This window comes from Oryctolagus cuniculus, chromosome 7, assembly GCF_964237555.1.
Source record: "Oryctolagus cuniculus chromosome 7, mOryCun1.1, whole genome shotgun sequence".
Lineage (NCBI taxonomy): Eukaryota > Metazoa > Chordata > Mammalia > Lagomorpha > Leporidae > Oryctolagus > Oryctolagus cuniculus.
This window is the reverse complement of record NC_091438.1, coordinates 86,877,453-86,904,649: the sequence shown is the minus strand read 5'-3', so window position 1 is coordinate 86,904,649 and position 27,197 is coordinate 86,877,453. Positions and strand designations below refer to the sequence as shown.

Genomic DNA, 27,197 nt, shown 5'->3' with positions numbered 1-27,197 from the left:
TTTGGCTGTTGTGGCCATTTGGAAATTGAACCAGCGGATGGAAGATCAAGATATTCTCTCTCTCTCTCTCTCTCTCTCTCTCTCTATCTCTATCTCTATCTTTTTTTTCCAAGTAGATAAATAAATCTTTAAAAAGAAAAGAAAATTTGTTCTGGCATCAGTTTCACACAGAATAAAATGTCTCACGTTCATAAACACAATTAACTGTTGCACAGTTTGGGCAGAAAGCAAACCATCTACTCTGGTGCCCTCATTTTATCAACAACAATACAAACTATTCTCTTTGAATGCTAAAAAAAAATTTTTCCTTGGCACGCGTTAGACACGCTGGATGAAATCAGAGAGCTTATTTTGTCTTCTCTGTTGGCGGCATCCCAGCTCTCTGAACACTTGTAAGAATCTGAAGCTTTCAAATTCATGGGCCCATCAACTAAAAATACAAAACCTCACACCCAACAACAAAGATTCCAATTTAGACTAACAAGAAGTAATTCAACCAAAAAGACTGTCCTTTTCCAGGTTACTTCCCTTGAAACCACTTAATCAGCATCCTCCCTCCTCTGAGTTTTCTGCCACGGTTATGGTATAATGCAAAAGGAAGGTTTTTCATACTTTACTGTGCTAGAATATAATCTTTTCTAGCTTTTAGTGTCCTCCCACACACTTAACAGATTGTGGTTTATCTCTCGGAGAAGCATACATCCTACCCTTTAGCTCTCCAAGTGAAAAACTCACAGTGAATTAATAGAAAATAAGCCCAATTTCTTACCTACGCATCAGGTGTCACAAAGCACAAAGCTTTACAGAGCCAAGAGAAAAAAAAAAATCTTGTCATGAAGAGGATAATTGCTTCCACATTTAACACCTCCAAAAAGGACACAAATAGCTAAAAGGAGGATATTTTAAAACTATATGAAATCATTCTAGTGGAAAATCTCAAGCTTGTACAGTGCTAGAAAAAATGAAGATCGATTAAATATCGTTTACCCTTGAGAGTCAGTGTAACTCATGCAAGGGATGCAAAAGCTCCCTCCCTCCATGCAATTCTGGGTGTGGGGAGATGACATCACACACAGGGAAGGAAGTGAACTGGCGTTTGTGATGATCACAGGGACTGTAAAGGACCTGGTGTCCACCAAGAACTTCTCTTATAAAGGAACCGAAGTACACCTTGACATCTAAAGGACATCAACAGCCTTCTTGGCTGTGGCCATCTCTGTCCTTGGTCTTACACTTCCCCTGTCTCACCTCTTCCATTTGCTCACCTCGTCACCTCCTAAATGTGTTCTCCTCCAGGGACTCTGATTTCAACAGCTCCCTTCCTTAAAACCATCTTCCTATCCAACCTGCCCTCCCATCAGTGGATGTGGGGGACTTTCTCTTTGGCCACCACAAGATAGTGTTTCATACTTGAGGTCTCATCTCCAAGGCCCATTCCTCTATTTTACCCAGGCTTAGCTGAATTGTTGTAATGAATGTCAGCACAGGAGAAATTTGGTGCTTAAAGAACTGTGCACTGTAATTCAAATAGTACAGAGGTTTAGGACCAATTTAGTTCAAATTAGTAGCAGCCACCTCCATAACATCAAGGTTCAGCTAAGCATGCAGTTCAACAGAGAAAGAGTTCAGAAGATCCAGTTACTATATGACATCTATGCCAACAGCTTGCCTCACACATGCACAGACTAATTCTCATCTTGGGGCTTGGGAAGTCACAAGCACAACACCAGCCCTCATCCCTTTGAGTGAACAAGTTTCTTTCTGTCTTCCAGATTCCTCCACGGAACCAGTAGATTTTGAAACAGCTAAAGGTACAGCTCAACAATGTAGCTTTAAAAGATCTACTAGGGGCCGTCGCCACGGCTCACTAGGCTAATCCTCCGCCTGCGGCGGGTTCTAGTCCCAGTCGGGGCACCGAATTCTGTCCCGGTTGCCCCCCTTCCAGGCCAGCTCTCTGCTGTGGCCCAGGAGTGCAGTGGAGGATGGCCCAAGTGCTTGGGCCCTGCACCCCATGGGAGACCCGGAGAAGCACCTGGCTCCTGGCTTCAGATCAGTGCGGTGCACCAGCTGCAGCGCGCCGGCCGCAGTGGCCATTGGAGGGTGAACCAATGGCAAAAAGGAAGACCTTTCTTTCTGTCTCTCTCTCTCACTGCCCACTCTGCCTGTCAAAAATAAATAAATAAATAAATAAATAAATAAATCTACTAGGAGAAACAGCATAATGGTAGTTTTAGAACAATTCCAAAGACTTCAAATGATGCTCAAGATTCATCAGGGTTTCCATAAACATTTGCTCTGTTGTTAAGAGAGAATAAATTAAATCTACGAGGAGAAACTCAGTTACATATTCTGATGGCAAGAGTCCTTTTTGGGAGTTCCACAGCTGACTGTGTAATTAAATACCTATTTTTTTTAATTATTCATTTATTTGAAAGGCAAGGGAGAGAGAAAGAGAGAGAGAGAGAGAGAGAGAGAGAGAGAATGAATCTCCCATTCACTAATTCACTGTCCAAATGCCTGCAACAGCCAGGATGGGCCAGGCCAAAGCCAGCAGCCAGGAACTCAAGCCAGGTCTCCCACACGGCTAGGAAAATCCAAGTATTTGGCTCACCACCTGCTGCCTCCCAGGGTTTGCATCAGCAGGAAACTGGATTGGAAGGCAGAGTCAGAACTCAAACTCAGGCACTTGAAGGCATCCCAAACAGCATTTAACTACTGTGCCAAATGCCTATCCCAGGACCCATGTTTGAAGGGGTAGAAGTCTTATCATTGTAAGACAACTTCTTACCAAAGGCACTACTCAGGGGTTTATAATAATAGCCTTCACATTGCATGAACTGGGGTGTGTGTGTGTGTGTGTGTGTGTGTGTGTGTGAGAGAGAGAGAGAGAGAGAGAGATTTATTTTCTTCAATTAAGACTACACCAGGACATTTCTTATGACACTGATTGTAACATAGACATACATCATAATATCTGTGGTCGTAGTTCTTGGATAATAAAAAAATTAAGAATTAAACTTTTCTACCAAAAGAGCCTACGTCCCAGCTCTCCAAAGAGAGACAATACAAACATCTTTGTAGACATAGCCCTGGAAGATACACACACTCATATACATATGCACACATATAGCTGCACACATTTAAGGGAACAGATGTCTCTGCCTCTACCCTGGTCCCTGCCAGCCCTGCATGACACTGGAGAGGGGCTGGACTCTAGATGAGTCAAGCTGGAGCTTCTGGGAACCCTGCCATGATGATCTCAGTCCCCTGAAGCTTTTAGCTTTCAGCAGAGAGAAAACACTTCACCCTGATTGTGGTGGCTAGTTTTTCCACTCTGCAGCAGCCAGGTGATTAGAATTCAGGCTGATCTCAAGCCCTAGTAGTTCCTGGAAAGAACAAGGGTATAAAAAGAAGCCTGTTTTCTTTTCATGATCAGCAGAACCCTGTCTTTGGTCACTTTGCTTCCTCCTCCATAGCTCTGCCAAAAGCACTCTGGTGGAAGTCACCGATTGATGCCTGTTTGTCAACCGCACAGTTTCTCTGCAAGTCTTCTTTTAATCCAAATTTCTTAATCCTCTGGGAGCGGGGGGGGGGGGACTAAATAAATTTCCTCTTCCTCCTGGATACCCAGCTGGACCACACTTGGCAGCCCCACCTTGCACTTAGCCATGGCAGTGCTGTTGGGTTCTCGCCAATAGAAGGGCTATGTGCTATTTGAAGGCCTGGTACCTAGTCTTGTGGGGTTCTGTCCCTTTTTTTGTTCCTCCAAGTTTTTCTTCCTGTGCTGGCTATCTGAGGAGCTACTCTCAAGGTGAATCTAAAAACAAAGGCTTAAGACTGTAAGGATGCCATCAACTTGGGCTCCTGCATAACTGCATGGAGAGGAGCCATATTCTCACCTCCACCCCTCAACTCACACACACAACGTCTAGACACTCAAACACAGACCAGACTCCCATGAAAAAGTCAGCTTCTTGAGCTGAGACATTGCACAGGGGACTATTTGTTATGCATCCTATTATCTCGATAATCATCGCTGGTTCCTTAAAAATATTTATTCTGCTTCCATGATGCCACTGTCCCAACCATTCTGTCTCTTGACCATTTTTCAGTCTCTTTCTCCTTAAACTGCCCAGAGCTGAAATTAAGGCATTTTTTCCTGGAACTCTCACCTTTCCTCCTCTCAGTCTATGTTTTTCTGGAATCATCTCCTTCCTTAGTACGTCTTCACCTACTGTCAGTTTAATGATGGTCTCCAAATAGACCCCCATCCAGTTATTCCAAACTCACTGGCTTCCCCCTGGAAACTTCCTCCTTGTGGGCATTCTCCTTAGTCATTCCCAGGCTCTCCCACTTCAGGGTCACCTGGAACCCCTTCTGCTCTCTATCCTTCCATGCCTACTCAACCACCGAGACTGATCGGTTACACTTCACAAATGCCCCACATAATGCCCCCCGCCAATCTCTCAGTCTCTCCACCTCGACTTCCACTACCTTACACCAGACACCATCACGTGTTCATCTGGGCAGCAAGGCTCCAAATGTCTCAGCGTGGCCTGTTTCTCCAGACTGTTCGACAAATCTTAGTCAGGATTGCTGAGCGAAAGCATGAACACACACACGCACACACACACACACACACACACTCACTCAACTGCTCACCTAATTACTAAAGACCTCGCCTCATTGTCCATTGCCATTCCAAACAGTAATTCTAGCTGTTATTTTAGGAATGTTTCCTATGTGCCAGGTACTCTGCTAAGTGTCTCAGTAGAATCATTGTAGTATTTATCTCCTTTATTTCTCTGGACAACTACAGAGGAAGAACTGGTGCATTTCATTTACAAATGAAAACTCATGGAAGTAGTCTAAGTCCCTTGCTTCCAATCACAGAAATTTTTAGTAGTGGAGCTCAAGCTCAAATCCAGTTCCTTCTGACTCTGAATCCTCTGGGCTGAACCACTGTGCAAATCCACCTGTGAGTGACGGGACAATTGCTAGCATGGCACAGGAGGCCCTTCAGTGTCCAGTCTCAGCCACTTCCATCCTCATCTCCACTTCTGACATTCCAGGGCTTGGACCCACTGAACTTGTGGCTGCTTCTCAAATGCTTTGTCCTCTCGACGATTGAGTGAACCACTTGCACATATGGAGCTCAGCCTGAGGCAGGCGCTCAACCTATTTCAGTTCCCTGCAAATGTTCCTTGGTGAATCCTACCTCTATGGACCCTGCGTCTTCTATTTACAATTCTTTTTCCCTTTCTATGCCTAGCGTGTTCAGAAGTATTTTTCAAAAGTCCCTTGAAATATTTCCTCCTGGCTGCCAAGCTGTGGGAAGAGTTAATTTTCTGCTCCTCTTGGTTTCATAGCATGCCCGATCCCTCCACGTGGTCTTTACCTTCTCATAGTGCAATAAACCTGTTTAAAAGTCTATCTCCTATTATTCATCTACTATTAACTCCGTAGGGTTAGAGAATGCCTTATTCATCTCTTTATCTACAGCTCCTCGTATGCCTAATAAGTCCTCAAAAGCTAATTGTTGAATAATAGTATGTGAAGGACTTATATAAGCATTTTTCATAAGTGCTCTCATTTTTGAAATTCTGCTTCCTGGAGTCTAATTTGAGCCTTTGCTATTATCCTACATAACTAAAAGCAGAATGAAGAACGTGCTAAGAATTACCAAAGTCACTGAAAGTCCGTGTTGAGCTGTGCTGATCAATATAGTAGCCACAAGCATCCTGGTGCTATTCAGCACTTAAAATATGACAAGCCTGACCTGAAATGTGTTGTGAATATAAAATACACACAGCATTTAAAATGTACACAGATGTAAAATATTCCACTAATAATTTTTTATATTTATTACATACTGAAATATTTGGATATAGTGAGTTAAATGATACATATTATCAAATTTAATTTCCCTCACTTATTTTTGCTTTTCTAATGTGACTACTGGAAACTTTTTAAATTACAAATGTGGCTTGTGTTATCTTTTAGTTGGACAGAGCTGGTTTGGGGTTTCTAATTTAATGAGTGTAATCAGTGTGGTTTGGGTGGCAAAACATCCACCTAAGAATCAGAAAATTGTTCTTTTTCCTCCAAAGTCACATGAAAGAGAAGGAGGAAGGAAGTTATTTCCATTTTAACTAGCAAAAAGCTCATCAGGTAGTGATATCACATGGCTACACATTTAAGGGATACAAAATCAGCTTTTAAGCTTAATACAACTATTCATTCTCTGTTGTAGAACAATATATTTTAACTGTTAATCAAACACCAAGAAGGTACTAGCTGTGTCTCAACTTCAATACAGATGGTGAAAAGTGCTAAATGAAGCTATCATGCTAGAACTTTCTAGAGAGAAAGAATTCGGCATGAAAAGGGTCCTTATATTTTATGAACCTTGGAATATTCTCCACATTTACTGGATACCACCTCAAATTCTTACTGTAGAGAGCTAAAGAAAAAAAAAAGAGAGAGAGAAAAAACAAGGGCCCAAAACAAGGAAAAGGGAGGGAAGGGAAAAAAGACAAAGAAGATAGATCACAGTCCACACTCTCACTTTATAATTACTATTGAGTTTTGTTTTGTACTGGGATAGAGACTTCCTACCATCTTTGGTTCTATGGGTCCTGGAGATCTTCTAACCAAACTTTTAGCCAGTTATTGAGGTTTGTTCTGATGACCTCAGCAAATCAGTGAATACAAGCTTTGAGAATTTTATTACTTGCTAAGTTTAATTATCAATAGTAGCAAAGCCTACAGTAATGCTCCACAGTTAATTTTGAAACTTCCTGATAAATAGATTGCATAATTGCCATTGCTATTCTTCTTTATTTTTAAAAATTTTAAATTACTTTTTTGCATTGCTATTTTAAATGAAATTCATTTTATAGAAATTATAATAGTATCAGTGATTTTATTGTGCAAATAAAATGTTGAGAAACTTGATTGTTACTTAGTAAAGATTTCCTATAAAGCTTACTAAAATTATAGCATGGTATGATGCAAAATGTATTGGTCAGAAAGTTCAGAGATTTGGAGTTTTGTTAGCCGGAGCCTTTTTACCTCATCTCAAAATCAGACAATAGGAAGGAACAGTCCCTCTCAGCCCTCAAATTTTGTTACAAAATTAATTATTTCATTTTTATATACTAAGGCAAAATGTAGATAACTCTTTACTGTACTTCAAAGTCACAATATTCATTCCCATTTACAATTTAAAAACCTTAAGAATCTCTATGGTTTCCTCCATGTTAATAAATCAAGTTGTTTAAAGGAAAAAAAAAAAAACTCTGAAGTGCCTTTTGCAGAATCAAAGCATGAAAAATATTTTCTTACCACTCCTCCTCTGTTCAACCTCACAGAAGTGTGTTCCAGTGGGAGTATGAATAAATGCGTGGACATGCTGAACTCCATTCTGAAAATTAGGAAAAACTGGCTTTCAGTACAATTTCAGCATACGCCATAAACCCAATGTCTTTCATTAAACTTGGGACATAAATAAGTGAGATAACCTTTTCCAAACGCTTCCAAGGGACTTCTTCCACGTAGACGTGAACTCGGACGACGTGGTTAAAGGAAGAAAGGAAGTGCTCACAGATATTCATAGCAAAGACTTCTATGCTTTTGATCTGTAAAAAGAAACAAAATGCTAGAAACCAGAAATACTTGCTCCATTTAAAACTATTTTTTAAATATTTACGGAGCTCTCTTTCCTGATCAATTGCTTTTCAGAAGGAGAGAAACACAGAATTGGAAAGAATCTCAAGAGAGGTACTGGTCCTAACCCAAATTTTTCACTAGTACTCCAAGTGTAGTTAATAGAAGAGCCAGGGGCTTCATCTGGGTCTGCCATGTGAGTAGCAGGGGCCTAAACACTTGAGTCACCCTCTGCTGCTCTCCCAGGCGCATTAGCAGGGAGCTGGATTGGAAGTGAGCAGCCAGGACTTCAACCAGTGCCCATAAGGGATGCCGACTTGTTGTAGGTGGTGACTTTACGCACTCTGCCACAATACCAGCCCCATCAGAATAATTATTAATAGCATCCTATTTCATTCTTTAAAGTGTCCTGGCTCAGATAAGAAATTACATGGTCATTCTACCTATAATGAATGAATTTAACTTGTTTTCAGCGTGTAGTTTCATTCCATCACTTGTCTTAAAGCTGTCACACACAAAAAGAAATTTAAGAATCTGTGCTGCCTGGCCCTCTTCTCTATCGCAAGATAGGTGTATTTTCAAATAAACGTTTTAAGAGAATGATTCTTTCCCCTTTCATCCTGTCTATGTTTGCTGGGCTATTCTGATTAGCAAGAGAGGTCCAGGGTAGAAATAGGCCCTACACAAATTATATTCTGACTAGTTCATTTATTTAATGCATTATGGATGCATGTAAAACCAAGGGAGAAGCAGCTTTCCAGTGTACATTTCTTATCCTTTTAGGCTTCTTGGAAAATAATATATGTGTGTGTGTGTGTGTGTGTGTGTGTGTGTGTGTATTGCCCTGAAGTCTGCTGGTGGCCCTGCAGAGCTTCACTCACACCTAAACTACCTGGGCATGGAATTGCTCAAATGCAAGTTTTTACCAGATCTAAGTCCCATCCAAAAGCACAGTTGATTAGCATGTAGGAAAAGCAAGTAGCAACTGAGTTGAGAAAGTTAGGAAGACATTAAAATTTGGACAAATAGATTTTGATAGTTATTTTTCAAATGTATCTGATAATTGAGATTTTCCTCTGTGGTAATAACAGGAAAAGCAATGGTACTTCCTTCCGTGAATGCACCTAATTCTACAAGAAAAGTAAATGGTAGGACTCAACAAAATGCATGAGAAAAATGCATTAGGTTCCGAAATCAGGACCATAAGTCATCTATAAGCCTAAAAAGAGATATCATGTAAACTTGTCAGGTGAGATTCTCTGCCTAAAAGATTGTCGCTTTAAAAAGCTCTGAACTCAGAACCTTGATTTCTAGAGGCTGGGAGATGAGAGAGATAAAAGGAGTTAGGATTTGAAAAGTAGGGGTGTTTCATTAATTGTGACAAAATAGACGAATATAAAATGCTACTAATAGGAGAGGTGGGGTGAGGGTATATGGAAACTCTATTACTATTTTGCAATTTTTGTTTGATAAATTTAAGACTATTCTGCAATAAAATATTAAAAAGACAAAAAGAAAAAAGATGGTAATGAGATGAAAGTCAAGAAGTGAAAACAAGAGTCGAGCTTAAAAAAAAATGGGAGTGGGGTGCAGACTTCTCTGCAAGTCTGAAGGTTTTAGTCTAGAAATAATATTTGGGGGCTGGCACTGTGGCAGAGTGGGTGAACCCACCATCATCCTATATGGGCACCAGTTCTAGTCTCGGCTGCTCCTCTAATCCAGCTCTCTGCTATGGCCTGGGAAAGCAGTAGAAGATGGCCCCAAGCACTTGGGCCCCTGTACCTGCATAAGAGACCTGGAAGAAGCTCCTGGCTCCTGGCTTCAGATCAGCCCAACTCCCACTATTTGAGGCCATTTGGGGAGTGAACCAGCAGATGGAAGACCTTTCTCTCTGTCTCCTCTCACTGTCTGTAATTCTACTTCTAAAATAAATAAATAAAGATCTTTTCAAAAAAAAAGGAAGAAAGTTTTATAAATAGTTTAAATGTAAGAATAGCTTAAAAGGTAAGAGAATCTGGAAATAAGCAAGTCACGTGCCCATACTATAGCATAGTGAATTCTGCACCAAGACAGGTGGTGTCCAAGAAGACTGACACCTACCCCTTTGAACTTTGCCAAGACGTGAACCGTGTTCTTGATGGTGTCTGTAGGGATGATGTCTGAATTGTCTCCATACACGTAATCTTGTTTGGAACTCAGAGTGAGCTGCACGGAAGTTGCCACTTCTTTAATGCTGTGGTATTTTCCATCTCGTTGAATATGAAGAACTTTTACCATATCCTTTCCATAGCCGGTTCGGACAAACTCCACATCCTCATTCTGCAATGATACCACAATCATGTTTCAGAAGGTGGCTGAATGAGAGCAAGCTGTCAACTGTTTATCACGTAATTCAAAAGGTGAGATTCAGTGTATTTATGAGAGCAAGATCCCATCCGCAAGTTGCCATTTGAGGAAATAGGGGGCCTTGTGTAGGCACAGAGAATCCCAAGAAGTGAAAATGCATCAGACCTTCTGAAGAGAGACATGTAGGTGGCTTCCTTGATAATAATTACAACTAATAATAAAATCTCCTGGGTCAAAACCAGGCTGCTCTATTTTATTTATTTATTTATTTATTTAGACAGGCAGAGTGGACAGTGAGAGAAAGAGAGACAGAGAGAAAGGTCTTCCTTTGCCGTTGGTTCACCCTCCAATGGCCGCCGCAGCTGGCATGCTGCGGCCAGCGCACCGCGCTGATCCGAAGGCAGGAGCCAGGTGCTTCTCCTGGTCTCCCATGGGGTGCAGGGCCCAAGCACTTGGGCCATCCTCCACTGCCTTCCCAGGCCACAGCAGAAAGCTGGCCTAGAAGAGGTGCAACCGGGACAGAATCCAGCGCCCCGACTGGGACTAGAACCGGGTGTGCCGGCGCCTCAGGCAGAGAATTAGCCTATTGAGCCGCAGCGCCAGCCTCTATTTTATTTAAATCTTGCTGCTCTAATCCTTGTAACAGCTCTGTGGACTAATATTCCCATTTTTCAGAGGGAGAAACTGAGGTTCAAAGAGATGATGTGATTTCCCTTAGTCCACAGAGCTAGTAAAGGACTGAACCAGGATTTGCTCTCAGCCCGGAGTCCTCCAAACTGCAGAGTGCTCACCCTATAAACTGCTTTTCTTCTATAGAATGTCTTGACTGTGTTAGCTGGAAACAATGATATGCCCTTTTGGTAGGGAATGCTATTCTGGAGAAAACGCCCTGTGATTTGAACACTGCCTTTTCTACTGGCTGCGGGGAAGGAGAAGAGTAATTGGTGACAGAGTCCAGATTACCTTCAGAAGCACAGTGCTGGGGCCATCTGGCTGCAGGCAGAGCTGTGCTGTTAGCAGAGAGACACTGCATAAAAGCTGGTGCCTGACTCATTAGTACCCGTGTCTGACACTGGAGTTTCAGCTAACAAACGCGTCTCCTCTGGTAGAAGCCACCAGACTTTTCCCCGGGCCTGGCTGGTGTTTGAGAGAAGAGGCAGGAGAGAGCAGAGGGACAGAAGCATCTATTTTAGTTAGCATGGAAATTGAACATTAAAATGGTAATGAAGGAAGGTGACAAAAATAATAGTGAACCAAAAACAGCATACAGGGAGGGTCTGGAGAGGAGGATAAAGAAGGAAACTCACCTGCAAACAGCACTCAGGATGTTACCTAAATGTTAGGGCTGCCTAAACATCCAAGCGCAGAGAAAGTCACCAGATCCTCTGAGAGGAATTTAGAATAGCAGGCCAGATCGGAACTTATGGCCATGATCTTAAAGTGGGAGATGGGAGGCTGTCTCAAACCTTAGGGCCAGTGCTGTGATACAGCAGGTAAAGCCACCACCTGCAGTGCTAGCATTGGATATGGGCATCCTGACCCGGCTCTCTGCTGTGGCCTGGGAGAGCAGTGGAGGATGGCCCAAGTCCTTGGGCCCCTGCACCTGCATGGGAGACCTGGAAGAAGCGCCTGGCTCCTGCTTTGGATTAACCCTGCTTCTGCCATTGCAGCCATTTGAGGAGTGAACCAATGGATGGAAGACTCACTCTCTCTCTCTCTTTCTCTCTCTCATATATCTATATCTATATCTATATCTATATCTATATCTATATTTGCTTCTGTAACTCTGCCCTTCAAATAAATAAAAAAACTAAAACAAACAAATAAACAAACTTGGGAATGGAGCTGGGTGAGGCTGTCTGTTTCCCTTCTTTAACACTTCCTGGCTTCTCGAAGTGTCTGAATTAGGTCTTTTCTACCTGACCTGTTAAACATCTGAGGCACCCTTCTAGATGAATATTCAAGAAAAGGGTATGTAAGAAAACCAGAAGAGCAGACCCGAGGGATCCTAAACAGAATCTGGCGCAGTTGTATGGTTGTGGAATCAGACCAGGTCCATAGTCAGTCCTGTCACTTACAGCTTCATGGCGTGTGTGACAAGTGATTTGATGCCTCCGAGCCGTACTTTCCCAATTTGTACAAACGCCAATAATACCTCTACCCTGTAGGCCTGCTTCTGAATATGAATGGCTTGGCTCAGCTTTAAATAGCCAAGACAGCAGCAAGATCAATGCCAGCAATGATGGCCATGGCCAGCCTGGCTGTGGAAGGGGCAGCAGCAGAGGCAGCAGAGGGCTTTAACCATGGGTCCTGGTTTTAGGGTGGAGAACACTGCCGGAGGCAGGAAGAAGAATCCAGCAGGTCTTGAGGCACACGAATTCCACCAAGAGAAGAAGGGAGGGATTTGGCTGGTCAGGGCCCCTGGGGTCGAGGACCAAGGCACTCTGAACACACCCATGATCCCCAACACACTGCCGGACTCAATAAATGTTACTCTCCAGCCCCGGGCCCTACCGCTCAGCATGCAGGCTGCAGCTGTTCAGCCTGTGAAAGCAAGTGGCGCCTCCATAGTGCAGAAAATGCTTGGACAACAGCCACTCTTCCCATCCCCCACCTGCTCTCCCCTCCAGCTTCTTATCTAGCCACATCCTATTTTCGACCTTGTTTCAGCCATCCTGAGCTAATTCTGGCTGCCCAGACTCCGTCTGCCTGCAGGCCTCTGACTTGCTTATTCCTTCCTTTCTGAGCACTCTCCTCCTCGCTTCCCAACCACCAACCTCTTTTGCAGTGTAACTTCTCACCCTCCTTCAGAACTCACCCAGCACTTCCCCCAGATAATGTGTCTCAGGCCTTCCAGTCTGAGACCGGCTCCCCTTTCCCCTGCTCTCAAAATACTTGTTATCATCTTATCAGAAACATCACCAAATTGTATTGCAATCACCTGTTCATGTGTCTGATTCACTCAAAAACAGTAAACTATGAACCAGGGTCTATCTTGGTCACCATGGCAACGGCAGCACTCAGCACAGTGCCTGGAACATAAATAGGTACTTAATAGATATAGATGTGTCATGACTGAATGGATGGTGCCACCGCCACCTCCACTGCCTGTGTGGTGACACGCTATAGTTCATGAAAACACACAGAAGACTGCAATACAGGAAGAGCCACTGCAGCTCAGATCCCCGTCAGGAAGTTCTTTTCCTAGGAGAGTGGGGAAAGGAGCTTAGGCCTGGAGATCATAGGCACAGCTGCCAGAGGACAAGGGCCCAGGAAGAGCAGCACTGAGTGTGGACAGCCCGTGGTGCAGCACGAAAGTGCTTGCATTGCTAAGGAGACCACGCGCCAGCACAGCACAGTGCCCCCGGGCTACACGCGAGATGTGTACCAGGGTGGTCAGTGCTTCTTAGCAAGAGCCCCACTATGGTGGACAAAGCTTGGCATTTGGGCAGAGCTCGAGTAATCCAGGTTAGCCAGAATTGAGTCAGAGCAAAAAGGACCTCACCATCCGTGCCTGGAACAGGATAGAACCAGTCCCACATGGGACACCCAAAAATGCCTCTCAGGAGGCCCTGACAACAGTACTGGCCCAGACTAGAGGCCAGGCTGTCCTCCCCCAGGGCTGCATCCAGAGAAACCAACATAGCATTGTATGTAACACAGACTGCAGTGCAGAGATCCTTGTCTAAGACAACTGCCCACTAAAATACAGAGCTTGTTCTCAGCTTGAGGGAGGTGGGACAGAGACAGCACACTGAGAGGGGCAAGGGGCTTTGGGCTCTAGAGTCAGGCAGCCCAGATGGAATCCTAGTTCTCCACCTGTTAGGGCTGAATGGAGGCAACTTTCTCCATCTACAAAATGGGAATAATAATAATGTCCATCTCTCAGGATTGACATGAGGAGTACATGAGAGAAACATTTTTTAAAAAAAGCATTTGGCAGATAGTAGCTTCTCAATAAATCTTAGCTGATAAATGTCACTGATAAATAATTATGCGTCAAATTTTCCATCTAGGCCGGTGCCGCGGCTCACTAGGCTAATCCTCCACCTTGCAGCGCCAGCGCACCGGGTTCTAGTCCCAGTCGGGGCGCTGGATTCTGTCCCGGTTGCCCCTCTTCCAGGCCAGCTCTCTGCTGTGGCCTGGGAAGGCAGTGGAGGATGGCCCAAGTGCTTGGGCCCTGCACCCGCATGGGAGACCAGGAGAAACACCTGGCTCCTGCCTTCGGATCAGCGCGGTGCGCCGGCCGCAACACACCAGCGGTGGCGGCCATTGGAGGGTGAACCAATGGCAAAAGGAAGACCTTTCTCTCTGTCTCTCTCTCTCACTATCCACTCTGCCTGTCAAAAAAAACAAAAAATTTCCATCTAAGGAGTCTTCCCATGACAAGAGACATGCACACCCAGAGTGTTCTCCAGAGCTGGGGTGATAAAACCAAAGGGATACTGTTGGTACGAAGCCTGTTTCCACCTGCCTACCCCAAGTCCACTGACCTAATTGAAGTCATGATCACCGATGCCAACAAATTTGACCTTCCTCAGGCTTGTCCTTTGAGAAACAGTTACAAGAGGAAACTCAATTTCCTGGGGTAAGACTGTGTGCAAAATATTTGCAGGAATCCATCTTTAAATCTTTGCTTGGCTCTATCCAAAAAAGAAAATCATTTTTCTATATGTTTCTTGTACTATAAAGAGCTGGAGAAACATCACCCATCACCAGTCTGCAAGTAATGCTGAAGACAGCTCACAAGGATTTGAAGTGACTCATGAATCTTCAGTTCTATAATGAGATATCGAGTGTTCTCTTGCTTCTGGGCCATATTGAAAGTGACTAGGTTGTCACTACGGGGCTAAGAGGTTCTTAACCTGGAGTCTCTAAACCTCAGATGGTCCAGTAGAGACATGGGAGGCAGGACTGTGTACTTCCGGCAGTTGTAACTTGAGCCTCTTGTGTTTGCGGGGAGAATGAAAGGGTGGATTTTTCTGGGGAGAATCCTCACAAATTTTATTATATTCCAAAAGGGTTGGTTTGTGACTCATAAAAGTTTAAGAACCATTGTTCTGTACAACTGGAGGCCAAACTGTTAGGGTCACTTTGGCTAGACTGACTTTGCCATGGTCTAAGAAATAGCCATAAGACAGCAGGAGGGAGACAGCTTTGCCATTGTCGGTGTGCAGCCACATGTATGCAATGGAACATCATTGTAAAGGTCAAGAGCACATGAGCTCTGGAGTCAGACTGCCTGAGTTTAAACTGACTCCATCCCCAGCTGGCTCCATGGCACTATGCAAGGTACTTAATCTTTTTGCTCCTTTCCTTTCTGATCTGTAAAATAGGATAATTATAACACCTATTTTTTTCTTGTCATCATGCAGTTGAAGGCAAATGCTTGGAACAGTGACTAGTACATGGTATCAGTGAATGTTTGCTATTGCCATTATCGGGCCTGCCAATTTGACCAGACGTGGTGGTTGGAACATTTTGATATCAATTCCATCACTGAGTGTGGGGAGTTGTGCTTCTCTTTTTGATAAGAAAAACTGTAGATGTCATACAGATACACATTGCTTCGTGCTGCAGATATGCTACTGATAAAAAAAAATTCTTGTCAATATTAATCACATTTTTAAATTTTTATAAAATTTATTTGATTTATTTAAAAGGCAGAGAGATACACACAAAGACAGAAAGAAAGAGCGAGAACAAGAGTGAGAGAGAGAGATTACCCCCATTCACTGGTCCACTTCCCAAATGACCGAAACACTTGGGTACAGGCCAGGCTGAAAACAGCAGCCAGGAACTTAATCCTGGTCTCTCACATGGGACACAACCCATTTGACCCCCTCAGGGTTTGCATCAGCAAGAAACTAGAGTCAGGAACACAATCAGGGCTCAAACCCAGATACTCCAATACGGGAAGAGGGCATCTCAAGCAGCATCCATCTCAACCCCTATGCCAAACCTACTTAAATGAATTCTAGGTGCTTATACACACTGAGGGCAATCTTTATATAAGCTAATATCTTCACCCATATGCTGTACTTTCTAGCTTCTATGCATGTATCCAGGCTTCCTCTTAATAATTACATTCACAGACTTACACTCATACTTTTTTTATTTTTAAATTTTTTATTTAATTTTTCTTTTTTTCCTTTTCAACTTTTATTTAATAAATATAAATTTCCAAAGTACAACTTCTGAATTATAGCAGCTTTTCTTCCCATAACCTCCCTCCCACCCACAACCATCCCATCTCCCACTCCCTCTCCCATCTCATTCTTCATCATGATTCATTTTCAATTATCTTTATATACAGAAGATCAACTTAGTATATACTAAATAAAGATTTCAACAGACTGCACCCACAAAAACACACAAAGTATAGAGTACTGTTTGAGTAGTAGTTTTGCCATTAATTCTCATAGTACAACACATTAAGGGCAGAGGTCCTACATGGGGAGTAAATGCACAGTGACTCCCGCTGTTGATTTAACAACTGACACTCTTTTATGATGTCAGTAATCATCTGAGGCTGTTGTCATGAGCTGCCAAGGCTATGGAAGCCTCTTGAGTTCACCAATTCTGATCTTATTTAGACAAGGCCATAGTCAAAGTGGAAGTTCTCGCCTCCTTTCAGAGAAAGGTACCTCCTTCTTTGATGGCCCATTCTTTCTGCTGGGATCTCACTCACAAGAGATCTTTCATTTAGGTCATTTTTTTTTTCTTTTTTGCCATAATGTCTTGGCTTTCCATGCCAAACTCTCATGGGCTTTTTAGCCAGATGTGAATGCCTTAAGGGTTGATTCTGAGGCCAGAGTGCTGGTTAGGGCTTTTGCCATTCTATGAGTCTGCTGTGTATCCTGCTTCCCATGTAGGATCATTCTCTCCTTTTTAATTCTATCAATTATTTGCAGACATTGGTCTTATTTATGTGATCCCTTTGACACTTAATCTTATCTTTTTGATCAATTATGAACTTAAACTGATCACTTTAACAAGATGGCATTGGTACATGCCACCTTGATGGGATTGAATTGGAATCCCCTGGCACGTTTCTAGCTCTACCATTAGGGGTAAGTCCGAGTGAGTATGTGCCGAACTGTACATCTTCTCCCTCTCTTATTCCCACTCATATTTGACAGGGATCACTTTTCAGTTAAATTTAAATGAATAAGAATAATTGTGTGTTAATTAAAGAGTTCAACCAATGGTATTAAGTAGGGGATAAAAAGCACTAAAAGGAATAAAATAGTAAGTTGTTCCTCGACAGTCAGGACAAGGGCTGATCAAGTCATTGCTTCTCATAGTGTCCATTTCACTTCAACAGGTTTCCTTTTATGTGCTCAGTTGTCATTAATCAGGGAGAATATATGATATTTGTCCCTTTGGGACTGGCTTATTTCACTCAGCATGATGTGTTCCAGCTTCCTCCATTTTGTTGCAAATGACCGCATTTCATTGTTTTTTACTGCTGTATAGTATTCTATAGAGTACGTATTCCATAATTTCTTTATCTAGTTTTTGTTGATGGGCATTTAGGTGATTCCATGTCTTAGCTATTGTGAATTGAGCTGCAGTAAACATTAAGGTGAAGACAGCTCTTTTATTTGCCAATTTAATTTCCTTTGGGTAAATTCCAAAGAGTGGGATGGCTAGGTTGTATGGTAGGGTTATATTCAGGTTTCTGAGAAATCTCCAAACTGACTTCCATAGTGGCTTTACCAGTTTGCATTCCCATCAACAGTGGATTAATGTCCCTTTTCCCCCACATCCTCACCAGCATCTGTTGTTAGTGGATTTCTGTATTACATTCATACTTACATGTACCAGATACCAAATGAATTTCCCCACTTACATATAAGGACCACTGCAGAAATCAGTATATTTCTTCTGCCATAGGACCAGGATTTGATGTCAAGTCTCTCTGTGACTTTAGCCACCAAGCGATACACTTTCCCTCTGGCTTGAATGCCCTTTCCCCATATACCACGACTCCTTCCACACTGGATTTCCTCTATAAAGCTTTTCCTGATGCTCTCAAGAGAAAATGTAGTCTCCCGCCCTTGAATATCCAAAGTGCTTAAATGCATAGGCGTTAGCTATGTAGGTCACTGTCTTCCTTTATTATCCTTATTTGTGTGTATATCTTAATAACCCCAGTGTGGCTGTCTTGAAGGTGAATCTTTATATTCCCACAGCACTTAACAATGCTTTCTAAATTCTCATGAATTATTTGTCCAAGGAACAAGCTCCTTCATGTTGCAAATTATTTCAGGAAAAAAATAGTAGGTCATTCCTATTTTAATAGGAAAAACATTGCTTCAGCTATGTTACTCTATTAATCCAGCTTCAGGTTCACATTTTCAAATTATGGATGAGGTGGAAGAGTAAAGGAAGACCCCACTTATACCAGTCTATATTTTCTCTACAAGGACCTTATAAGGAAAAGAAATAAGATTTGTTTGAGTCACTTATGTGCTCAAAATTATTTTCAGAAAATAAAAATTCCCATGAACTGCCCACAAGCCTTTATGTCATTAAATATTATCAGAAGTAAAAATAAATTATGGTATATTTCCAATACTTAAACCTCAAGCACACCTTCACTTATTTTTTTTTACACAGAATCTTTATTCTAGTGGCCTGTTTTAGCTGTGATCCTGTGTTTTTGATCTCAGTTTGCTATAATACAACCACTGAATTTATCTACTGTGCTGGAAAAGTTTGTTGCTTGTAATTTTAGGTTTTTCTAATACTTAAATAGAAATATTGATTTGATATAAGTGTGTGGTCACCAAATATGTGTTTATATAGAGAGATTTTAATTAGAGAGAAACTACTGGAAAATGCTAGACAAAGTAAGGTGAAACTTCTATAGATTTAAAGTTTTAAATAACCGGAATTTTCCCTCAAGTCTTAGAAGTGTTTCTGTAAGAATCATCTCTACCCTCCAAAATAGAGAAAAAAAAATTCTAGCTATGTAGGACGCATCCATATGCATAAATATTGCAACATTCCGTGACAGGAAGAAGAGTTGTGCACGAAGGCAGCCCACCCTCCTGTTTGGAATGTGCTGGAGACATTCTTCTAGTTCTGTGACCAGGTTTCTCCTAGCCCGATTATTGCCTTGGGCCTTGGTGAACAAATGAATTGAGAGAGAGAGACAGGCATTTGGTGCAGCAGTGCAGACTCCACTTGGGATGCCCACATCCCATATCAAAGTCCCAGCTGGTGCAGGCATGTGGGGAGTGAACCAACGAATGGGAGATCTCGCCTTCTGTCTGTCTCTCTCTTTTCTATCTCTTTGCTTTTCAAATAAATAAAGGAAAAAGATAAAATTTTTAAAAAGACTTCAAAGAAAAATACTTAATTAACACAAGGAGGCAAGCACTCCTATGAACAATATTAATATCACTTTGGTGGATCTTAACCATACACATTAATAATACCAATAAACATGAATAATAACCTAGAGGGAACTGATATTTTTTGGCTGCCTAGGATTTATTAAATGTTAGATGGTAAAATATTGATATCCAGTAGAAAAATATCATGTTGCTTTAACCTGTAGAATGGCTTATTGCTATCAAAGGGGAAATGCATTACATTCAAAGTGTGACTCTGAAGAGATTTGTCAAACAGATGTCTCAAGAACAGTACAAATCATCTGCATGATTATGGTAGGAAGAAAGGTTACCTAATGAAGACTCCATTTGCAGGTGCTCAGTTGTTTTTGTTCTTCTGCCAGTTACCAAAAACAGAAACTCATCACCAAATGCCAGTCTCTCCACTGTGGCTATCGGTTTAGTACAAGGACCCTAGACCAAGGTTCATAAGACCTTCTAGGATGAGGAGCAAGAAATCCACAATAAAGAATTGATAGATGAGGCCAGCATTGTGGTGTACTGGTTCATGTCCTGGCTGCTCCACTTCTTATCTAGCTCCCTGTTAATGGTCTGCAAAAAGCCATTAGCCCCCTTTGCCACCAATGTGGGAAACCTGGAAGGAGCTCCTGGTTCCTGGCTTCGGCCAGGCCCAGCATTGGCTGTTGCAACCATCTGGGGAGGAACAAGCAGATGGAAGGTTCTCTCTCTGACTTTCAAATAAATAACTGAATCCATTTAAAAAAAAAAAAAAAGAATTGACAGAGTCCTCCAAACATGTAGTTGGAAGAAAATTTTACTGAAATGTATATATCAAAACATGTCTGCTTCTTAATGTATAAGTCTTGAAAATAAAATAATAGCAGCAACCTTGCATTGGGAGTATGGTATATGTCATGAAAGTTGCATGCTCTTTCTAATCCTTTACAAGAATCCTGTGAAGTAGGCATTACAATCCAAATATGGCAAAGGGAAGAAGACAATAGGATTAGATCATCTTCCAAGGTCAAATAGTTACCAGGGGACAGAGGAAGGATGGGAGCCCATTCATATGTCTCCAGATAACATGCCTTTTCTCATCACATTCTGACACCCCCTTTGATTGTGGGCCCCTCCACTCATTAAAAAATAAAAAGAAAGCACCCTGGAGAGCAGGCATTTAACATAGCAGTTAAGATGTCCACCTCCAAAATAGAGACATCTGGGTTTGAATCCCAGCTCAAGGATCCTGACTCCAGATTGCTGCCATGGCAAATCCTGGGACCAGCAGTAATGGCTCAAATAACTGGGTTCCTACAACCGATGTGGGATACCTGAATTCAGTTCTGGCCCAGCCTCAGGTGTCCCAGGCATTTGGGGAGTGAGTCAGTGAATGAGAGCTCTCTCTCCCTCTCTTAAATAAACAAATAAATTTTTCATAATTTTTTTTAAAAAAAGCAAGCACTCTGATCCCAACAGAAGAGGGGAATTGGCCATGCTTTCAGAAACATACATTTATATGTCATTTATGGGGCTGGCGCTGTGACACAGTGGGTTAAAGTCCTGGCCTGAAGTGCTGGCATCCCATATGGGCACTGGTTCAAGTCCCGGCTGCTTTTCTTCCAATCCAGCTCTCTGCTATAGCCTGGGATAGCAGTGGAAGATGGCCCATGTCCTTGGGCCCCGCACCCACACAGGAGACCTGGAAGAAGCTCTTGGCTCCTGGCTTCGGATCGGTGCAGCTCTGGCCATTGCGACCATCTGGGGAGTGAACCAGCAGATAGATCTTTCTCTGTGTCTCTACCTTTCTCTGTAACTCTTTCAAATGAATAAAATAAATCTTTTTTAAAAATGTCATTATACTCACTGGAATCTACGTTATCTATTCCTGACTGTAGTCCTGTGAATTTGTAGAGAGAATTCCCATTTTAAAATGAACCAGCTCAGAGGTGTTAACTGAGCTACCCCAGGTCATACAGTTGACAGATATGCTGGTTGATATCAGAAGAAATCCTGCAGAGACTGAACAGACAGCACACTAGGCAGAACTTAAGCAACACAAAGATGATGGCACTACCCAAACCATCCCGACTTCCAGCACCACACTCATTTTTTTAATTAGAGGGAATTCCAAGCTCAAATGGATTCTGTGTTTATGATGGGGATGATGAAGCTGTGAAGCAGGTGGAGAATAAAGAGTGATTGTCCTTTGGGGCCAGACAACAGTTCGGCTTCATATCTTCAACAGCTGGGCAACTCATTTGGGATTCTGGATAAGGACCATTGAAAACATGAGAAATGTGACTTTCTTTGTGGCCATTTAAAACTAGCTTATAAAGGACTAATTTTAGTCTACCTGCAAGGAAAACGTAATAACTGTCATGGAAGAAATGGCACCAAATTTCGAAAGAACCAGCACTGGTTGGAATGTAAATTAGTGTAGTTATGGTGGAAAATAATATGGAAATTTCTTAAAAACCTGAAAAAGAACTGCCTTATGACCCAGCAGTCCCACTAATGGGTATGTATCCAAAAGATGTGAATTCACTTATCAAAGAAATACTGGTCCACCATGTCTATGGCAGCTCTGTTCATTATAGCCAAGATACGGATTCAACCCAGGCGTTCATCTGCAGATGAATGGGTAAAGAAATTGTGGTATAAATACACAATGGAATGCTATTCTACTGTTTAAAAAGAATGAAAGAATGAAATCCTGTCATTTACAGCAAAATGGATAAAACTGGAGGCCATGATGTTACATGAAATAAGCCAGACATAGAAAGACAAATATCAGATACCCCCCTTATATGTGGGACCTAAATTAAAAAAAAAGAACTCAAGCTGAACACAGAATGTTGAATCCCAGAGCCCAGGATGGGTAAAAGGAGCTGTACTAAATAAATAAATAAGTAAATACATAAATAAATAGAAGCTGGGCATAATTCATTAATTGTGTGGGGAGCAATCCGGACTGGACTAAGTTACTGAAATTAAGACTTATTCTATGCATCTGCTCTCCCACAATATGGCGCTGGGAGAGAAGTAAACAGCTTCCGCACAGCTGCCTCCAGTTCAGCTAATAAACTGTAGGACTTGCTCCTGATTGGAGAGCAGCGTACTCGGCGTGTGGGCAGCCGAGTTGGGATTGGCGGAGGAGGACTATAAAGGAGGAGAGAGACGGCATGCACCGGGAACATCTATGGGGAACATCTAAGGGAACCCGTGCAGCCCCCGAGAGAACCGGCCGGCGGTGTGCCACTCCCCTGCGGAAGTGGGGAATGTGGCCAGGGGGAACTGCCCTTCCACGGAGGTGGAAGGGATAGTAGCCAACCCGGGAAGAACCTGCAGAAAACCCGGGGAGGGCCGAGCAGACGAAAAGAACAGCGCAGGGTCCTGTGTTGCTCCTCCACGAAGAGGGGGAGCGACATAATGGTGCCGTGACTCGGATATGAAGCCTAGGCAGGGTTTAGTGTTGCTCCTCCACGAAGAGGGGGAGCGACAAATTGTGCCAAAGATACTAATATAAGCTGTTAATAGGGAAAATGGGGAAAACATTATACGGGAATTGTTTGTATTACCACTTGATAATTTTTGCTTTGTAAATTTTTTAGGGGCCGGCGCTGTATCATAGCAGGTAGAGCTGCCATTTGCAGTGCCAGCATCCCATATGGGCACTGGTTCAAGTCCTGGCTGCTCCACTTCCGATCCAGCTCTCTGCTATGGACCAGGAAAACAGTACAAGATGGCCCAAGGACCCGAGTAAGAGACCCAGAAGACACACCTGGCCCCCGGCTTTGGATGGGACCAGTTCTGGCCTTTGAGACCATTTGGAGAGTGAACTAGTGGATGGATGACCTCTCTTTCTCTCTCTCTCTGCCTCTGCCTCTCTTTAACTCTGACTTTCAAGTAAATAAATAAATCTTTAATAAATTTTAAGAAAAAAATATTTTTGTTTATTTGAAAGGCAACATTACAGAGAGAGAGGCAGACATACAGAGAGAGAGATCTTCTGTCCTTTATTTCACTCCCCAGATCATGGAAGAAGCAACACTGGACCAGGCCAAACCCAGGGGCCAGCAGCTTCATCAGGGTCTCCCATGTGGGTGGCAGGTCCCAAAGACTTAGAACATCCTCCACTGCTTTTCCAGGTGCATCAGAAGGGTTCAGGATCAGAAGTGGAGGAGCTGCGACTCAAACTGGCACCCACATGGGATGCCAGCATTGCAGGCAGCAGCTAAACTCATTGCACCACAATGCTCACCCTTGTTTGAAAATTTAAAACTATTCTGGAATAAAATATTACAAAAGTAAAAAGAAAGAAACAAGTATTTAATTTGCATGAGTTACATGCCAGGGCTGTACACTTGCAAGGGTACTTCAAAAAGTTTGTAGAAAATATAATGAAAATATGAGCTTATTTTGATGCAAAAATATTTTGAGATTCCTGCATTGTTTTTTTGTAATAACCACTTTCCATGTACTTCCTACCCTCTGAGAGCACCTGAGATCATCTGAACCCTGAGAACACTTTGTGAAGGTGGCAGTCATGAGTCCCACGCTTAGAAAAGGAAGCTGCAGCTCAGTGGGGTTAGACTGTTGGGGCGGAAGCACATGACTAGTGAGCAGCAGGGCCCAGCAAGTATCTCAGGTCTTCCCACTGCACCCAGCTGCCCCCATTGCAATGAAATTCTTTATAATGAGGTTTTACTCCCTACACATTTACTTCTAGTTTCTTCTCTTAATAGTTTTAATTCATTTTAAATTCCACATCAGTCCAAAATAGAAGTCTCTGAAACCTTTTGTATTCAAGCCATACATTCACCTGACTTTATCTGGAATCTTCTAGGTGATGAGCCCTGTGACAAGTGCTGCAGATGCAACCATAAACAAGGCAGAACCTGTTCTGCCCATACAGATTATACACTGGAACCAAACCCTCTCAGGAAATAATCAACTCATTGACATTTTCAGTGTCACAGGCCATAGGGTCTCTGTTGCATCTACTCGACTCTGCCATTATAACAGAAAAGCAATTGCATATAATGCATGAAAGAGTGGATGTGGCTGTGTTCCAATAAAACTTTTTTTACAAAAATAAGCAATGGACCAGTTTGGCTCAGACTTTTCTGACCCCCGCTCTCTAAAGGAAGATTCAAAAAAATAACCAGTTAACCAGTAATACATGGTGGTTATCATTCTGATTGATAAAAAAAAAAAAAAAAAAAAAAAAAAAAACCACCATGAGTTCTGGTGTTGCGTTGGTATCTGAGCCAGACTGCCAGACTGGAGACCAAGGATGGCTTCTGGGAAGGACTGGCATTCTCAAGACATTTTGGAAGATGAGTAGAAACTAACCAAATACAAATTTCTAGTTCTCACCAGCACCATGGCTCACTTGGTTAATCCTCCGCCTGCAACGCCGGCACCCCATATGGGCGCCAGTTCTAGTCCCGGTTGCTCCTCTTCCAGTCCAGCTCTCTATTGTGGCCTGGAAAGGCAGTGGAGGATGGCCCAAGTGCTTGGGCCCCTGCACCCACATGGGAGACCAGGAGGAAGCACCTGGCTCCTGGCTTCAGATCAGCGCAGCGCCGGCCGTAGCAGCCATTTGGAGAGTGAACCAATGGAAGGAAGACCTTTCTCTCTCTCTCTCTTTCACTGTCTAACTCTATCTGTCAAATAAAAAAAAAATTCTAGTTCTCTTCTACTCATGATACTTATGTTTTCCTTCAACCACATTTCTCATGAGCAGTTCTTTATTCTAGAAATACCAGAGTCATTTGTGTGTCTCATCCCTTTTTGTCAAAATAATTCAAGTCTTCTCCCCTTTCCTCCCACCAGTACATCAATTTTTCCTTTAGTTTGTAACATTCTGAATTCTACTGAGTCCATCAACAGTCTTGTGAAAGTCTGAATAAAAAACAAAGGTGGATTTAGATAAATTTTACAGTATGTAAATATACTCCAAAAAGCTATTTACAATAAATAAGTAAAACTAGCAGATTCTCTCCCAGGAGCCCTCCAAAGATGATTGAATTTTGCTGAAGCCAGCACAGACAAGGTCTAGAGAAATCCAACTTCATATCAATATCAAATAATTCTCATGGTTAAAGCTTCAAGGAACATGAATTCACAGCTAAAAACCAAAAGTATGTACTACAGCAAAGTGCACAGGAAACAGTTGTAAAAATATCAGGAAGCAAAGTTTGACCTGCAAAGTACTTCATATATTTTAGTTAAATGCAAAAGCATAAAATAACATATTTTAAAGTTTTACAGAAATAAAAGATTGAGAAAATAATCAAAAAACAGGAGACTAAATTCTCTGTTGAATAAAATCAATAGAGCTTCTATAAATGCATTAATAAGTGATGAAGACACAGATTAAACATAACCAAGGAAGGAATTCAGAAACATACAACTCTAATTTGTCAATTTATAATCAAAACCAAAAATTTGAAAAATAATTTTATAAAGAACTGTTCGAGGCCGGCGCCGCGGCTCACTAGACTAATCCTCCGCCTTGTGGCACCGGCACACCAAGTTCTAGTCCCAGTCGGGGCGCCGGATTCTGTCCCGGTTGCCCCTCTTCCAGGCCAGCTCTCTGCTGTGGCCAGGGAGTGCAGTGGAGGATGGCCCAAGTACTTGGGCCCTGCACCCCGTGGGAGACCAGGAGAAGTACCTGGCTCCTGCCATCGGATCAGCGCAGTGCGCCCGCCGCAGCACACCGGCCGCGGCGGCCATTGGAGGGTGAACAAACGGCAAAGGAAGACCTTTCTCTCTGTCTCTCTCTCTCACTGTCCACTCTGCCTGTCAAAAAAAAAAAAACTGTTTGAAAGACACAGACTAAGTACTAGATTGGTGTTGCCAAAAGGGAATTTAGGAACTAGAAGATAGATCCAAATAAAGAGTCAAAGATGAATGCAGACACACAAGGAACTAAAATCTATGAGACATAAACTAAGCCAGAAAGGTACAGAGAATGTGGAAGAGGCACTATTTGAAAAGAACAAGATGTATTTTCCAGAATCATTAGATAAATGAATACAAACTTTCAACCATAAAATAAGAAACGCATTACCAAGTGAAGAAGTCAATTGCCCAAGTTACAAATCAGAGCATTTTCTTCTGTTTTTAAAGTTGAGTTGTGAAGGAGCCATAATCTACTACCTAGGCTTCCAAAACCGTTGATCTTGTGGGGGGGGGAAAGAAACAGCCTGTTCAATTTGCATTTTCTTCATGCACTGAATTCATAGGATTCTTCCCACAACATTAACTTTGCTGTGTTAATTCAAAAGGAGCAGACTGAAATTTAAGATTAGGAGTAGTGTTGAGAGTTCTGGGACCCTTCAAAGTCTGGAACAGTGGCCAACAGCAATGATTGTATAATAAAGCTTGTTGACTGACAACCAGCATGATAAGGTCAGCCAACAACAGACAATAAGAGAGTTTATTGTAAGTTATGTCTAAAAGAAACCAATCTAAAAGTATCTTTCCAGATTTTGAAATAAAATTGGATTTAACAAACACTATCTTAACACAGATGTTCCCCAGCCCACCTCACAGGAAGGGGTCAGGTTATCCTAAGAATGATCCTAGCTCACATTTATGAAGCACTTACTAGTACCAGGCACTAATTTAAGCATGCATTGAAGAAAGGAAAATGGGAATTATCTTAAACCTTATTCAGCAAACTCTCTTTAGCCTACACAACTGAAAACAAGTAACTTATATTGTCAATAGATCAATGAATCCTACACCTGGTGTTTTTAGTGGTTACCATTGTAATAATAAAAACTTTCATAAAAATATTAGTTCTAT

At 42.3% G+C, this 27,197-nt stretch overlaps 1 protein-coding gene across 1 annotated transcript in view; it reads right to left on the bottom strand.

The window, feature by feature from the left end:
• Positions 1-27,197, bottom strand: part of LOC100009266 (uricase) — a gene marked incomplete at its 5' end in the record, with an annotated part of 40,399 nt that overhangs the window by 10,769 nt on the left and 2,433 nt on the right. The window contains 3 exon segments of the mRNA NM_001128073.1: positions 7,348-7,426; positions 7,524-7,640; positions 9,769-9,989. Of these exon segments, the coding sequence (NP_001121545.1) occupies positions 7,348-7,426; positions 7,524-7,640; positions 9,769-9,989 (417 nt within the window).